The sequence below is a fragment of the Engraulis encrasicolus genome, chromosome 5 (assembly GCF_034702125.1).
Source record: "Engraulis encrasicolus isolate BLACKSEA-1 chromosome 5, IST_EnEncr_1.0, whole genome shotgun sequence".
Classification (NCBI taxonomy): Eukaryota; Metazoa; Chordata; class Actinopteri; order Clupeiformes; family Engraulidae; genus Engraulis; species Engraulis encrasicolus.
In genome coordinates, this window is record NC_085861.1 from 2,479,088 (window position 1) to 2,494,257 (window position 15,170).

A 15,170-nucleotide genomic window follows, 5' to 3' on the forward strand; every position below is an offset into this window, starting at 1 on the left:
CACACACACTGGGTGTGAATTCCATGTGTATTCCTGCACAAATACCAATACCAATATGGGACACTCATAGGGTTGCCACATCTGAGTTCTGAGACAATGCTACGTGGCCACAGCTGTGCACTGGCGCTACGACGATATCAAACCCAAGTGTTTGATTATCACATCTGCATGACTCACCTACATTGATAGAGGTTGCAAAGATAACAAATAACTGTCCTCCTGGCAAACCACTTCATTTAATCCTTTCGATGGATAATGGTTGGCATTGCTGTATGTTCTTTCGCGCTAATGTTTGAACTTTGAAGTTCAGTCCCTCCGGTCAATCAAAAAAATAAGCAGAGCTTTTGCTCCCCCATAAACTTTCATGTGTGCCCCGCCTTCCAGCGGCACTCTGCATGGAACACTGAAGCAGCGTTCTCTGGTCGAAGTCAGCGAAAGCAAAGGCGACCAGAGCCTAACCTGGCTTTCAGAATGCCAGGCAAAGGTTGCATATGTGCCCACGGCAGCCTGGCTTACTTTGCGTCTGTCTGCTACGCTTAGCAAAATAATTTGGAGAGACCAGTTGACTTACATAATGGGAAATAATGTGAGGAAGTAAAAAACCGGGACAAAACGTGTCCCGGATAGGTTATTCCATTTTCCTGGACAGACCACAAAAAAACGACACTCAGCAGTAGGTGTGTGTGTGCATGTGTGATATCTAGACTCACCTGACTCAAGTGCCCAGAGAGAGCAGCTGTGCTCCTGTATGATGCTGGCTGCTTTGTTTGACATGCAACTCTGCAGGGTCTGAAGAAAGAGAGCTGCTAGCGGAGGCTAAGGTATCTGCAGCTGTGTGTGTGAGAGAGCTGCTAGTGGAGGCTAAGGTATCTGCAGCTGTGTGTGTGAGAGAGCTGCTAGTGGAGGCTAACTTTTGAATAGATGGATAGATTTGTCCCAGATTCAGTGTATTAATGCTCTAGGTTAGGTACATGAACTGATTAGATTTTGGAGGCCACTTTCAAGATGGCTGAATTCAAGATGGCCGAATTTTTGTTTGGCCCATAACTTCTGACCGGGTGTATGGATTTGTCCCAGATTCGGTGTGTTAATGCTAGGGTAGGTACATGAGCTGATTAGATTTTGGAGACCAATATCAAGATGGCTGAATTCAAGATGGTCGATTTTTTGTTTGGCGCATAACTTCTGATTGGGTGGATGGATTAGGTTTCCACAGTGATATCCAGTAAAGGGTACCAGTGACTCCTGGAGCTTTACTTGGGTATTTAGGCATAATAATTCCCAGAGCACATGAATGCACCATTAAACCTCAAGGGTGCCAATACTAATAGGCGGGGCTGTACATGGCAGGTGGAAATCCTGCAATTTAACCACACAAAACAGCACACGTCCTCCTTTAATCATTTTATTAGAAAAAAAAGAAAAGCAAAAATGACTCTGTACAATGGCCAGGGGATGCCAGCTGTGCCTCATAGGAAAATACATTCAGACAAAGAATAAAAAACCTCAGCAACTCAGCACTGTGGTATGTCATTGAGTCAAAAACAAAAGTAAGAAAAAGAAACACACCAACAACTTGTCTAAGTAGACCAGAAAACTTGTGTACTTGTCTTACAATTCGTTGGGACTGCGCTGGTTGGATCAGGTTTGTAGTGAGTTCTTGTTAGGTTTTTAGTGTTTTTGAGTAACAACACAGTGTACCTTAAGTACAGTAATATAACAGCCATGTAATACATGTGCTATCGCTTTACATACCACTGATTCTTGAAAGTTTGGCAAAAACATGTTACAGCAATAAACATGCTAATTCTGTTGAAAATCAACAAAATTTTCATCAACAAAATGAATTCAGGTAATGACCAAGGGGTCTGTTACACAAATGCACAGTTGTTTGAGATATGTAAGAGTAATTTTAGTACTTTTCATGGCTCCAAGCCTGCCCACACCCTGTAACAATGGCTGTAAAAATGGCTGATCCCTTTTCAAACCTTTAGCTCTACTGTATACTTCACCATCACTGAAGCTGGTACTGTGGTACTGTCCCAATCATAAACTATCAACACAGTCGTTTTTTTATAGTATTATATTAAATTAATGTTAATTAATATAAACTTTCTCAGAGGAGGTATGAAGCACCTAAGAAACAATGAAAATAAATGGCTAATGTGAACAAACAATGCATAATATTTGAAAGAGGTTTTTTGGTCTCTCACCGTCAGATGTCACCACCGTCAGATTTTGTTCCGCTCGTCACATTGTTCCATATTTTACCAAATTTAGCTGGTTAATGAAACATTACCAGACATGTTAGTAATAATGGTGATACAAAATTAGACTCTAGCCTCCTCTGAGGTGCATTTGGAGGTTTTTTTTTTGCAACAAAACCTGACGGTGGTGACATCTGATGGAGGTCACAAAAAACATGTGTTTTACGTATTTTTGATACGTTTTACGGAAGTGCTTTAAAGTATCTACAATTGTGTTGAATTGTTGAAGTAATGCTTCACTTTAATACAGTAAACATAGGCTATCTTTTTACTTCTGATTCTGTCTGACTCTGTTGACAAAACCAAATAAGAGCTTTTTTTATGCAAAATGTAAAACGTGTTGAGTTTGGCCAATACGTTCGCTGCACATCCAAAGCCTTTGTCTATGATAATACACCTCTATATTTTGGATTTCAACAACTTAGAACCTGTTTTTGTCACATTCTCAAGAATCAGTGACCTACTTCCCAGAGAATCTAACTGATGAAGAAAAAACACACACACAAACATACTGTACACACACATAAATAAAGTGTTCATGCAAGATGCCATTGACCAGTGAGAGTGCTATTTATTTTGTTAAATGTAGGTAATAATGAGGCCACTGTCACCACCCTCAGATTACTGCCACCATTGTCAATTCTTAAGTCACCACCGTAAGGACTTTTGGATATTTTAAATGAATGTGCTTACACAATTGTCCTTAGGAGTTGTTGAATTATTAAAGTAATAGCAAATTTAAGCCTACATGAATATTTGTGAAATATAAAAAAAAAAAAGTTTGGTCTACAGGTATTTAGGCATTAAGTAAGCACTGTACGATGGAATATATTTTAAAATTAGTCCTCATGAAACAGTATTAGAATAGAACAAAAGTGATTTTTTTAAACATCTAACGACAATCATTTTTCCTGTCATTGAAAGGGGAGATATAGATATATATATTGTACTTCTGGCTTCTAAATTGAAAAGAAATGGCAAATGTCACTGCTGTCTGGACTGCTTCTAATTGTCATCACACACAAAAAAACAACACCCACAGCTCTCTCTCTTTACATCTAACAAGAGCAAAGACAAACACTTATGCATCCCATTTGTACAGTCACAGACACAATACAGAAATCAAATTAAGTTGCTATTAAAGCTTCTGATACATAGTTGCCAAATACAGTATTGTATTTTCTGGCACACTTACAGAGGTCCATGGAATGGAGAAGCTGCTGTAGCTTCAGATGCTCACTGAATAATACAACCTAATCTAATGTAATATGAAATCTTGGCTGTAACTTAAGATCTTAGCTGGCATTTTTTCTGGCATGCCAAACTAAAACATTCTAAAACTATTAATTCTTAAATCTCTTACTGTTGTTTATAATAGCATATGCAGATTAGTCTTGAGGTGCCCATTCTTGACCCATCACTGGTGATATGCATCAGGAAATGAATATTTTATCTCCATGGGTCGACGGTTTCACTGGTTTCAGTTCCTTTATAAATGTATCTTTTTCAATTATCCCCTTTTTTTTAAAACAGTATTTAAGACACCATGATCATGTTTTCTTTTCTGTTCCAAGAATATCAAAAGAGATTGGACAGCATGCTTTTACTGTACGTTTAAGGCCCCTTCTGATTGGAACAGCCTACCATGTTCTTTAACCCATTGTGTCCTGGAGACACATATACGCTGCATTTCGGGTTCTTAAGATTTGAACTGTTTCATACAAATGTGGGTAAGCTGAATGAACACATTCTCAGGCAAAACGAGGGTCCTTGCTTTTAAATGCAACTCAATTCACGTTTGTATGTGCTTCGGAGGCTGAGATATTTAGGACTTAAAAGGACCACTTCAGTCAATTTCAATATGCTTTTGTATTGCTCACGCTACCCTTGTCAGTACCCGGTGATGCCACATTTTTCGGCTCAGCCCTTTCCGAGATATGAGCTATTCTAATGGGGGTAGCATATGTTTACATTTATAAAAAAAGAACATAGCCCTATTCCAAATATTTTCCCAAAAGGTACCACTATTTGCTGGTTGTCTGCTGATGTTGTATAACCTTTTGGATGTTTTTGGGAATAAATAAAAATGTTTGTTTTTTTAAATGTAAACAAAGCGCTGCCCCCATTACCTTATGTTTTATCTTAATGTTTTAAATGTTCTTTGACTCTAATTTATTTATTTATTTCTTCCCTGTTTCCTTTCTTTTTGCATTTGTTAACTTTGTGAAGCACATTGAGTTGCACCTGTGTATGAAATGCGCTATACAAATAAACTTGCCTTGCCTTGTTCTTTCGCATCACGTTTGCAGATCAGTAAAAAGCACCTTGAAATTACGGTCAGTAGCCTACAATCATAAAAATCGCAAACTTACAGCTGTCACGCAAACTTAAAGCTGTTGGAGAGGCATTCAAATGTGTGGATGACTCAGGTTTGCTACACGGTGAATGGATTTGATGAGTGAGAAAGTACTTCACTAATAGCCTACTTTTATTGATTGATTTATTTATGGATTTATGATTACAGTGTTTGTTTTTATATTGATATGAATAGGCCTGTGTGTGTGTGTGTGTGTGTGTGTGTGTGTGTGTGTGTGTGTGTGTGTGTGTGTGTGTGTGTGTGTGTGTGTGTGTGTGTGTGTGTGCACATAGCCTATATATATTGTATAATATCTATACATAGGCCTTTATATACGTATATAGACCTATAATATACAAACCCCAACTCCGGTGAAGTTGGGACGTTTGGTTAACAGTGAATAAAATCAAAATGCTATCATTTTCAAAACATTCAATCTATTCATTAGATGGAGAATAGTGAAAAGACAACATATTAAGTGTTGTTTTGAGGGACATATGTACTAATTTCTAATTTGATAAATCCAACACGTCTCAAATAAGTTGGGACGGGGATCAGTGAAATTTAGTAAACATCCAAATAAGATAAAATAACAAAGAAGAACATTTCAAAATGAATTGTACTGACGGACAATATAGGTGTCCAGGTATGAGATCATCACAGAGAGGCTGAGTCACTCAGAATTAAAGATGCAAAGGGAATAATTACCATAGTTATTACATACATTTTTGAATTCCCTTTGATTTATTGAGTGTATATAATACATATTTTTGTTACTAAAATCATTGTATAGGTTCATGACATCATGAAATATATATTGGCTGTAGTCTCACTCTAGCACTCCAGGAATTAGAGCTATTGAAAATTGACCATATTAAGAATGCTTAATGCGTGCAATGATACAGGGGTGATACAGGGGTGTAACATTCTCCTAAGCACCTGAGCTCACTTGAAATAGACCCAGAAGACATGGGAAACTGTCCTTTGCTTACAGAAGTCAGCAGAAGTTGTAGAAGTCCATTCTTTTTGACAATAATAGAGCATTGAACATCCTGTGCTACAGTGAAAATGGACCATCCAACTTGTGTTAGTGCTAACTTCAAAAGTCAGCCTCCAGGGGGTCATTTCTCGACAGTGCCTTTGCTAACGACGTTCTTAAGACCAACGTTGTAACCAAGGTCTTAAGTCGCTCGTAAGACAGTCTTCTGACTTGGTCTTGAGTTGGTCTTAAGTTGTTCTTAAGTTGGTCTTGCTCCTGACATTTCAGCGTCTTGGGGCAGGTTCAGGCAGAGTTCAAGTGACAGTGATTGATTACTGCCACCAAGTGCACAAGCGTCTAACTTTTACCACACAAAATGTCCAATGATTAGACAATTTTAAATATATTTGGTTGTGTATGCCGTCTTCCTGCCAGCAAGTCCTTACGTCCAACGTAGGCCACAAGAAAAATAATTGCCATTAAGAGCATTGTGCCTGAAGATGTGCAGGAAGATTGAAAGGTGCGTCAAACACAGTAGGCTACACATGACATCTTTATGAAAGTCGTTAAATACCTGTGAAGACAATCATGCCCCCAAAATCCACCCCAATAACCAAATGTCGCTGTACATATCACTGCACAATAAAATCTCGCCAAATAACTTCGCAATGGCGTCAGCCACACGGTCCACTGTCACTGCGCACGAGGGAGAGGAGGCAGAGAGTTGCGAATATGCCCGAATTGCGCACGCGCCAGCCTGGATGAGCGCGCGCGCGCACACACACACACACACACACACACACACACACACACACACACACACACACACACACACACACACACACACACACAGAGAGAGAGAGAGAGAGAGAGAGAGAGAGAGAGAGAGAGAGAGAGAGATGAGTGGAAGTGGATATACTGGATATACTGTTATGCAGATAAGGCACCTGCGCTTAATTTAAAATTCAGCTGAAATGGATATGTTACCAGTTACCACCAGCAAGTGAGAATTAGGATAGTATACATGCCATCACGCTTTCACCGGCCATTTCTGTGTAGTTATTTGGAGTGATTAAGCTACAGTGTAGACCGACATTTGGTTATTGGGGATGGATTTCGGTGACATGATTGCGTTGACAAGTATTTAACGACTTTCATGGAGATGTCATGTGTACTGTGTTTGACGGACCCTCCGTGCATCATCCCTTCCTGCACATCTTTACGCGTAAAGGTCATAATGGCAATTCTTTTTCTTGTAGCCTATTTTGCGCGTAACGGCGTGCAGGCAGGAAGACGACATAAACAACCAAATATATATTTTAGAATGATCGATTCCTTTCAGTTATCATTTCAAACATCATTGAACTGTCCACTCTGCGTGGGGAAGGACCTCGCTGTTGTCTCGCACTTAGAGTTCTTCTACATGCGTTCGGGTGTTGGCAGTGTCAGAGGCCAGCCCGAAGGCATCCCTTGGGGTTTACAGAGTTTAAGCTTAAAAAAATAGCCTACATCTGATCAACTACAGTAAGACTGAGCTTTCTCCAGCAAGCGCCTTGAGTCTCTTCAAGTTAGAGATATGGGTAACAACGGTTAGACATATATTTGACCCACAACAGAGACCCAAAGACAGCGCGACGCGTGTGCGTGTGTGCGCGCGCGTGTGGGTGTGTCCATATTCTCAACCCTCTGCCTCCCGCAGAGTAACCAGGTGGCCGCGTAAAGTAGGCTAAATGTGCAAAGTAAAATGATCCCAATGTGATGTCGCATGCCTTTCAGAGTAGGCTATCCTCACATTATTTCATTAAGCTGCATTTTTTTTCCCAGGGTTGCGATGGGTTGGAGTTCGTGTAGCGTAGTCTATAGACAACAATGACATAGTAGAAATGTTCACAATGTGTGCGCAATCCGACCACGTTGTGCGCGCGTGGGTATTTGTTTCCCACTGCGACAACATATTGTGAAAATTAGAACTCAAGCGGACTCAGAGGAGAATATTATGGATGTTAGAGATTTAAAAGTCCATGCATACATTTATCCCTTCGGGTCTAGAATCATTGCTATTACCCACCGGTTTCTGAGAGAAGTTACTGAAGACTTATCGTAAATTGATTTAGCAAAACCGGAATAAAATATAAGACATTGTGACATGTAATGCATTATTTGGTTTCTGCTGTCGAAGAGGGATGGTTTTGAGGGCACGGTTGTGTTGACAAAGATTTGTGGACTTTGATAGCGTTGTAATTATTGTATCTGACAGCCACGTGAATCATGACGCCGTCACTACTTTGATTGCGACCAATGCAGCCGAGCTGAGGCGAGACACTCCGAGCATGTCCGAAGACTTCCTCGTGTCTGAGAACGTACGTACGTACGTCCAAAGGTTGATCGCGTCTTGCGTCTAAAGACCAACTGAAGACCAACTTAAGATCAACTCAAGAGCAACTTAAGACCAACTCAAGAGCAACTTACGACCAACTCAAGACCGACTTAAGACGGTTAGCAACGACAAGAATCGAGAAACGGAGTCCAGGGGGTCGTTTCTCGACAGTGCCTTTGCTAACGACGTTAGCCATTTTGTTCGTTCTTAAGACCAACGTTGTAACCAAGGTCTTGAGTTGGTCTTAAGTTGTTCTTAAGTTGTTCTTAAGTTGGTCTTGCGTCTAAAGACCAACTTAAGACCAACTCAAGAGCAACTTACGACCAACTCAAGACCGACTTAAGACGGTTAGCAACGACAAGAATCGAGAAACGGAGTCCATGATGGCATGCGGGTGCAGTAGTGCATTGGTTAAGTTGTTCTCACTCATCTGCAGACTTAAATACAGTGCCATTAAATGAATGGGTTTTAAACAGCACGAAAAGCCACTCATGCATTGTATTTTGAAAGGATATCTTCAATTACTGCCACATAGTAAGGGCAAATTGTATTCTCTACTATGTTTTAACAGTTTGGCTCCATCATAAGGACCAGCAGGTGATAAAATGGTGGGCTTTTGGTCAAGACCTGTCACACTGTAAGCACTACAGAAAGGAAAATGTTGCAAAAAATGACAAGGAATACACCCACCATTTAAGCTGGTGAAATCATGTCCAAGATAGGAATTAACACTGTTTTTTATATAAAATCATCTCATCGGTTAATTTATTTAACTGTTAAGTGTTGTCTTTTGTTTTGTTTTTAGTCTTCCTCGACATTTGCTGCCATGTATTGTCCCCGTCCCAACTCTTTTGAGACGTGTTGGATTTATCAAATTAGAAATGAGTACATATGTCCCCCAAAACAATATTTTTTCTCGGTTTCAACACTTAATATGTTGTCTTTTCACTATTCTCCATCTAATGAATAGATTGAATGTTTTGAAAATGATAGCATTTTGATTTTATTCACTGTTTACCAAACGTCCCAACTTCACCGGAGTTGGGGTTTGTATATTATTAGGCCTACATTATATTATGATAATAAAGAATATATACATGGGTAATATGTAGCCTAATGTGCCCCGGGACACTCTGCCCTGAAAAAAAATTGACCTCTACTTCAAAAAGGTAGTGGACGAGGCCTGTGGCGTTTCGGGATGTGTGTATGTGTACATAAATTGCATAAATGTGTACATAAATTGCTATTACCATCCTTTTTTATATCTTTAGGCTACTTATGTTAGCTTCATCTTTTACCATGTATTGATATTGTTACCAGTGTTGCAACTGCACACTGCGCCTAGATGTCTTGTTTATTATCCAAAATGCGTTGTTACCTTCTTATTATTAAATGTTGCATCTTTTTAGCTTGTGTTGGACAATGCTGTCAGTGTTGCAACTGCACACTACACCTTGATGTCTTTGTTTACTTTTTGCCACTTTTAATGCATCTTATTCTTTGCTACGTCACCTTCTTTACTCTGTATAGGACAATGCTATCAGTGTTGCAACTGTACACTGTGCCTTACCCTGTTCTTGCTTAAATTTGTCCTTGTAAGTCGCTTTGGCCAAAGGTGTGCTAAATGATATGTAATGTAATGTAATATAATGTAATGTAATGTAATGAATGTTGTTGTTTTTCAAGGGGTGTTTGTGTGTGCATTTCCATCCTAAAAAGCATTACATGGAAGTGTCACCAACACTTTACCTACAACACAGTTGTGTGGCCAGAGAAGAAACTTTAAAGCCCTTTTTTGTCAGTTTACCAGGAAATGGTGTTACTGCTTTCTTGTTTGGTACAGCAGAGTTGCTCAGATAACGCCTTCATCCTCTTGATTTGACTCTCGACATCTGTAATCAAAGAATGCGCCACATTTAAAAACAATTACTAAGAATGTCTTAGACCCAGTTAAAAAATGAGACCAGATAATAGTCAAGTGAGTGTAACACATTGGATGCCAGGTTTTTTTTGTACTCATGTGTCGAGTGCCAACCGGTAATCATGTTTTTTTGCTGGGGTTTTTGTCTTATTCTACTAAATTTCAAGACCAGACACTCTAAATGCACCTTGTGTGTGATTTTAGTAACTCTGTGATGAACAGATTATGATCAAAAACTTGATGTCATGATTTGGATATTTCACTTCGACATTTTATCAAAACGTGTCATGTGAAGTTTCACCAAAACCATTTGACATACAGAAGGACTAGGGAACTTTACTGCCATAAAAAGTGAAAGTTGAAGTAAAAAAAGAAAAAGGCTGAAAAGACGAATGTGCTTTAGGCACCAGCTTTGGGTGAGTGAGTCAACTTTCTACTTAGAAAGACAAATGGTCCATCAGGGGAGACTATCACATATTCAGAGGATATGGAGCCATGGAGAACAGCACTGATCAAGGTGTTTTCATTTAAATGGTTTACTTGGAAGCACCTGGACATCTTGGGGCATGAAAACACTTAGTTCCTCAAATTGAACTCGGAAAATCAAACAGTGTATATACTGTATAACTAAAGCAGACAGATCTCCATTTCTAGGAAACAACTTGTGGCACTCTACCACAAAAAATCCACAACACAGCAGTGCTGTAAGATCAGAGGGTTGCTGGTTCAAATCCCATGCTTACTCTCCCTACACCTCAAGTGTCCTTGAGCAAGGCACCTAACTCCACACTGCTTCAGGGACTGTAACCAATACCGTGTATCTAAATAATGTGCTTGTGTATCTTAATAATATGTGTGTGGCTTTGGAAGAAACTTATTTTTCAGAATTGATGTGATATGCAGTGTACTACAGATGCAGATTTGTAGAGATCCCAACTTACTTATGCTGAATGTGAATGGGGATTCTTTCAGGGCGTGTCTCACAGCTTCCTCCAGTGTGTTTTTGAAATCTGCCTCAATCCGGTCCTAATGAAATAAATAAAATGTTAGGCTCATATTGATTCATAATATAATTGTTATTTTCACTAAGTAACACTAACACCTCAAGCCATAATCTTTTACAAACCATAAGGCCTGTGAATTTCTCCAACATCTTGTCCTTTGCACGATCAAACATTTGATTTGCTGCTGATGATGCATGCTCCACCAAAATGGTCCTCTTCTTCTCCATAGACCCTTTTCCAGATACCTTGTCAGCCTCTGCAGTAAGATAAGTTACATTGACATCAGCAGGAGCACAAGTGACATCTTCCTGGGATGATTATCTATGCCATTAGACTTACTTTCATAGCCAGGAGTCATCTGTTGTTTGATGGTTTCTCTGATTGATGCGTACATAGCTTTCTTAGTATCCATTATGTCTGTGTGTGCCTTCTCCTTCAGCTTGGCTTCCTGTATGCATATAATTAACAACATTTTAAAACCAATAGAAATTATTTTAAAATTCTGCAGCAATGGGAAGCCCAAGGAGAGCAGCAAGCACAGGATTTTGCTATTTAGTTGAGAGGTAAGCTGCTATCTTAATTTTAGTTGGAACAGACGTCTGCATATAGTACAAGGCCCTGCAGAAGTCTGACCTGATGTCTGATTAAATTAATTAATGAACAATAAGTTGATGTTTTACACTTTAAAATCAAACCTGTATTTAAATGACTTACACCACACTCATAATTAAAAGGTGTCAAACAAAAACAAAAACTAGACTGCCTGTGCAGTCGCCTTCGACTGCTTAAGGTACATCCCCGAAACGCAACGCTTCCAGTCCCCCACCATTCCTACCACTCCCGTCCACCTTTTCATAAACGTATGTGATGAATACAACATATTAAAGAAATATAGGCTTAAAACCAAATGACTATTGTGAAAATGAAGCAAAAAATGGGGCAAATGGTACCACCAAAGAAAGTAGATCTAAGAAGAAGCGTCATTTTGTTTCTTTTCCGGTATCCACTTTATGTCGGATGAACGCCCCTTTAGGAGACCTTCGGTTAGGAGACCTTCGGAGTCCTGAGGTTGAGAATCAATGAAGTCCCCTTAGCGCTGTAGATGGCGGTAGCGCCCGTCGTGTGCAAACACCACGAAAAGAGAAGAAGAAGGAGGGACAACGCCCCCTTAGGAGACCGACTTTTGAGCACTCGCTTTTGCATTGAGTGGGCGTGTTTCGAGTCCTCTTTATTAAATATCCAACCTCTTTGGCAGGGATTAAAGTTTTCCGTCGCTACGACGGAATTCCGTCAACTGGATTTTCGTTTGGACGGATTTCCGTCCGTATAATTTATGTCAATTAATTTACAATTTTTACTTTCCAAATGAACTCAAATCGAGAGCACTCCTGGTCATGAGAAGGGGACGAGAGGTGTGTTTGATGTACGGATGTAGTTATACACTCCACCATTGGCGGTGTGATACAACATTCACTCATCAGTAGCCTAGTTTTGGGTCATCCCCTGTTCTTCCGTGTTCCAAAAAAAAGTAGGCCTACACGAGCGGTCAACATTTCTGTGGCAGCGCAGCGCAAGAAAAAAAAAAAATAGCCAAAATTGTTGCTGATGGCAGAAAAGAAAATAATTGTAATACAATGTATAAAGTGCAGTGACGTTTCCATATCATTGCACCTGCCGTGGCAGATATTTAGAAAAAAAAAATGAATAGCCTAGTTTACTTCGACTGCGTATGATGTCCTTTTCATGAAGGGTTTGCCTTTTAAGCATTGTGACTCTTACTAGCATTATTCATAGCCCCAATGGGACGACTATGGCAGCTAACTAGGATAGCCTACCATGCGTTTCATCCTCAAAGTTTAGCGCGTTTGACTGGCTGCGTGTAGAGCTAGTTGTCTTTTTGACAACGGATAATTCACAGTCTCATCTATACTCATAACAGATTAACTTTGTTGTTGCCGATATATATATTCAAGAAATAAGTTAAAAATGGGTTGCATTTGGGTCACGGATAGGCTATCCCTGGCAGAGCCAATTTATGCCACGTCTTGTTCTGGGAAGCAGTGTTCTGATGGGTGGACTCATGGTCGATAAATGCCGTTTCGACGTTTGTTTCACTTTCAAGGCTTGTTACTGTGTGACGCTATTTCTGCTAACTGGAATAGTGTGCAGCAGCAACAGTTGTGTGTGCGCTTGTTTTTGAGTGGCTCAACGTCTGTGCCCATCTTCTCGTTCTCGGACTATGCGTTTCGTTTGAGTTCAGTTAGCCTATTTGCGCACTGCGCACTCAGGACTGATGGGTGGGTGATTTGCCTTGATTCGAGTGGAAAGCTGCGCGACAAGCTTGGGAAAGTGTGTTACTTTTGTAGACGATAGACATAGGTCTGTGACTGTCGTGTCTGCTGCGTCCTGTCGGCTTGTAGAACACGTGCGCATAGGAAGAATCGGGGACGTTTTTTAAATCAATGGTAAGCTGTGCTTGGCACCGCACATCGAGAAGCAAAAAAGTAGCCAGTAGTTTTCAAAACGGTAGAACACAGAGGTAGACATACCGCACCGCGCACCCTGTTTGTAAACGTCTACAAGTTATTTGTAACAGGATGAATACTGAAAAAGGCCGAAGGGTGAAAAACATACAAATAATTAAAGCTAGTTTTCTCCCTCTGATTGCTATGATCAGGGCTTTTTAAATGTCAGAAATACAACTGCAAGCAATGCGCACCAGTGCTTTCACCAGAACAGTGTTTGCCCATTCTAATGTGAAAGACAAAATATAGCCTACTACTACAACAAAATACCCCATAATGGGATCACTCACTGTATCAACACATTGCAATTCCAAGTCAATAATTCTGTGAGATCAGCTACCATTTTGAAGCAGCATTCATTGTGAATCCATTCTGCATGATGTTGTGACAATTCATAAACAATGGGTAGAAATAAGAGGAAATAACCAAAACATGCCCCAAATTTCAGTTCAATCTTTGCAGTCTGATATAGTATCCATTATCCCTCCATTCTCGGCCAGTTCTAGTCAATCTGGTGAGCAGCCTAGGCCTGCCCGCCCTCTTTCCTTTTTTTGTATTTAGAAATTGGCATCTGTAAACATAGCATTGTAGGCCTACATCTGATTGAGCACATCTGATCTAGTACCTACAGGTACACTCAGGTATACTGAGTCTATATAGGTCTACTGAATGTATAATGAATATTCATTGTTCATGTGAAGTGTAAAGACTTATGTTGGTTGAAGTTCTGATTTTGTGGCACTTTTTGGCCCTCAAGACATAGGCCTATTCTGCTCTAGGCGACTGCTCCGTCTGCCTATGCCACTGGCTCTGGCACCATTCCTTGCATGTATGTTTCGTCATGAGGGCAGAGCCTGGCTACATTGGTTTTCGTAGGGTTACGGAGTGATACTCGATCGGGTGCCTAACCGGTAAAAAAGTTCAGTCAGATTACTTTTTTTTGCTTTAATCCCTGCTTTGGTAACACTGTTTTAATGGCCTTATTATTTAAGCCTTATTAATGGTTCACTATTATATTGGATATACCACATTAGGTAAAGCGTAATAACCAGTGTAACAATATGTAATACCATGTAATACCAGTGTAACACCATGTACCAATTTTGTACTACATCATGTATTTTTGTGTAAGTGGTATGGTATTGCATATGGTTACACTGGTATTACACTAGTATTACATGGTATGAATGAAATATTGTTACACTGTACCTAATATGGTAGATGAAATGGTGAACTGTTAAAATAAGGTAGTACCGGGCAAATCAATCCACCCAGTCAGAAGTTCTGGGCCAAATAAAAATTCCGCCATTTTGAAACTGTTGACCTTCAAATCAGTTCATGAACCTACCCTTGAGCATTAACACACCAAATCTGGGACAAATCCATCCGACTGGTCAGAAGTTATGAGCCAAAAAAATTCGGCCATCTTGAATTCAGCCATCTTGAAAGTGTTGGCCTCCAAACTCGAGTAGGTTCATGAACCTACCCTAGAGCATTAACACACCAAATCTGGGAGAAATCCATCCACCCAGTCAGAAGTTATGGGCCAAACAAAAATTCGGCCATCTTGAATTCAGCCATCTTGAAAGTGTTGACCTCCAAACTCGAATCAGTTCATGAACCTGCCCTAGAGCATTCACCCCAAAAATATGGGACAAATCCAAACATCCGTTCAAAAGTTATCGCGTTAGCACGAAAGACCTTACGCGGCGGCGGCAGACGCAAAACCATTACATCCCCG

At 40.0% G+C, this 15,170-nt stretch overlaps 1 protein-coding gene across 1 annotated transcript in view; it reads right to left on the reverse strand.

Moving 5' to 3' along the window:
• The window catches only part of LOC134448748 (nuclear GTPase SLIP-GC-like), a gene marked incomplete at its 5' end in the record, with an annotated part of 108,180 nt that overhangs the window by 42,145 nt on the left and 50,865 nt on the right, over nt 1–15,170 (reverse strand). The window contains 4 exons of the mRNA XM_063198403.1: nt 9,787–9,871; nt 10,842–10,926; nt 11,027–11,160; nt 11,244–11,352. Of these exons, the coding sequence (XP_063054473.1) occupies nt 9,787–9,871; nt 10,842–10,926; nt 11,027–11,160; nt 11,244–11,352 (413 nt within the window). The remainder of the gene's footprint in view (nt 1–9,786; nt 9,872–10,841; nt 10,927–11,026; nt 11,161–11,243; nt 11,353–15,170) is intronic.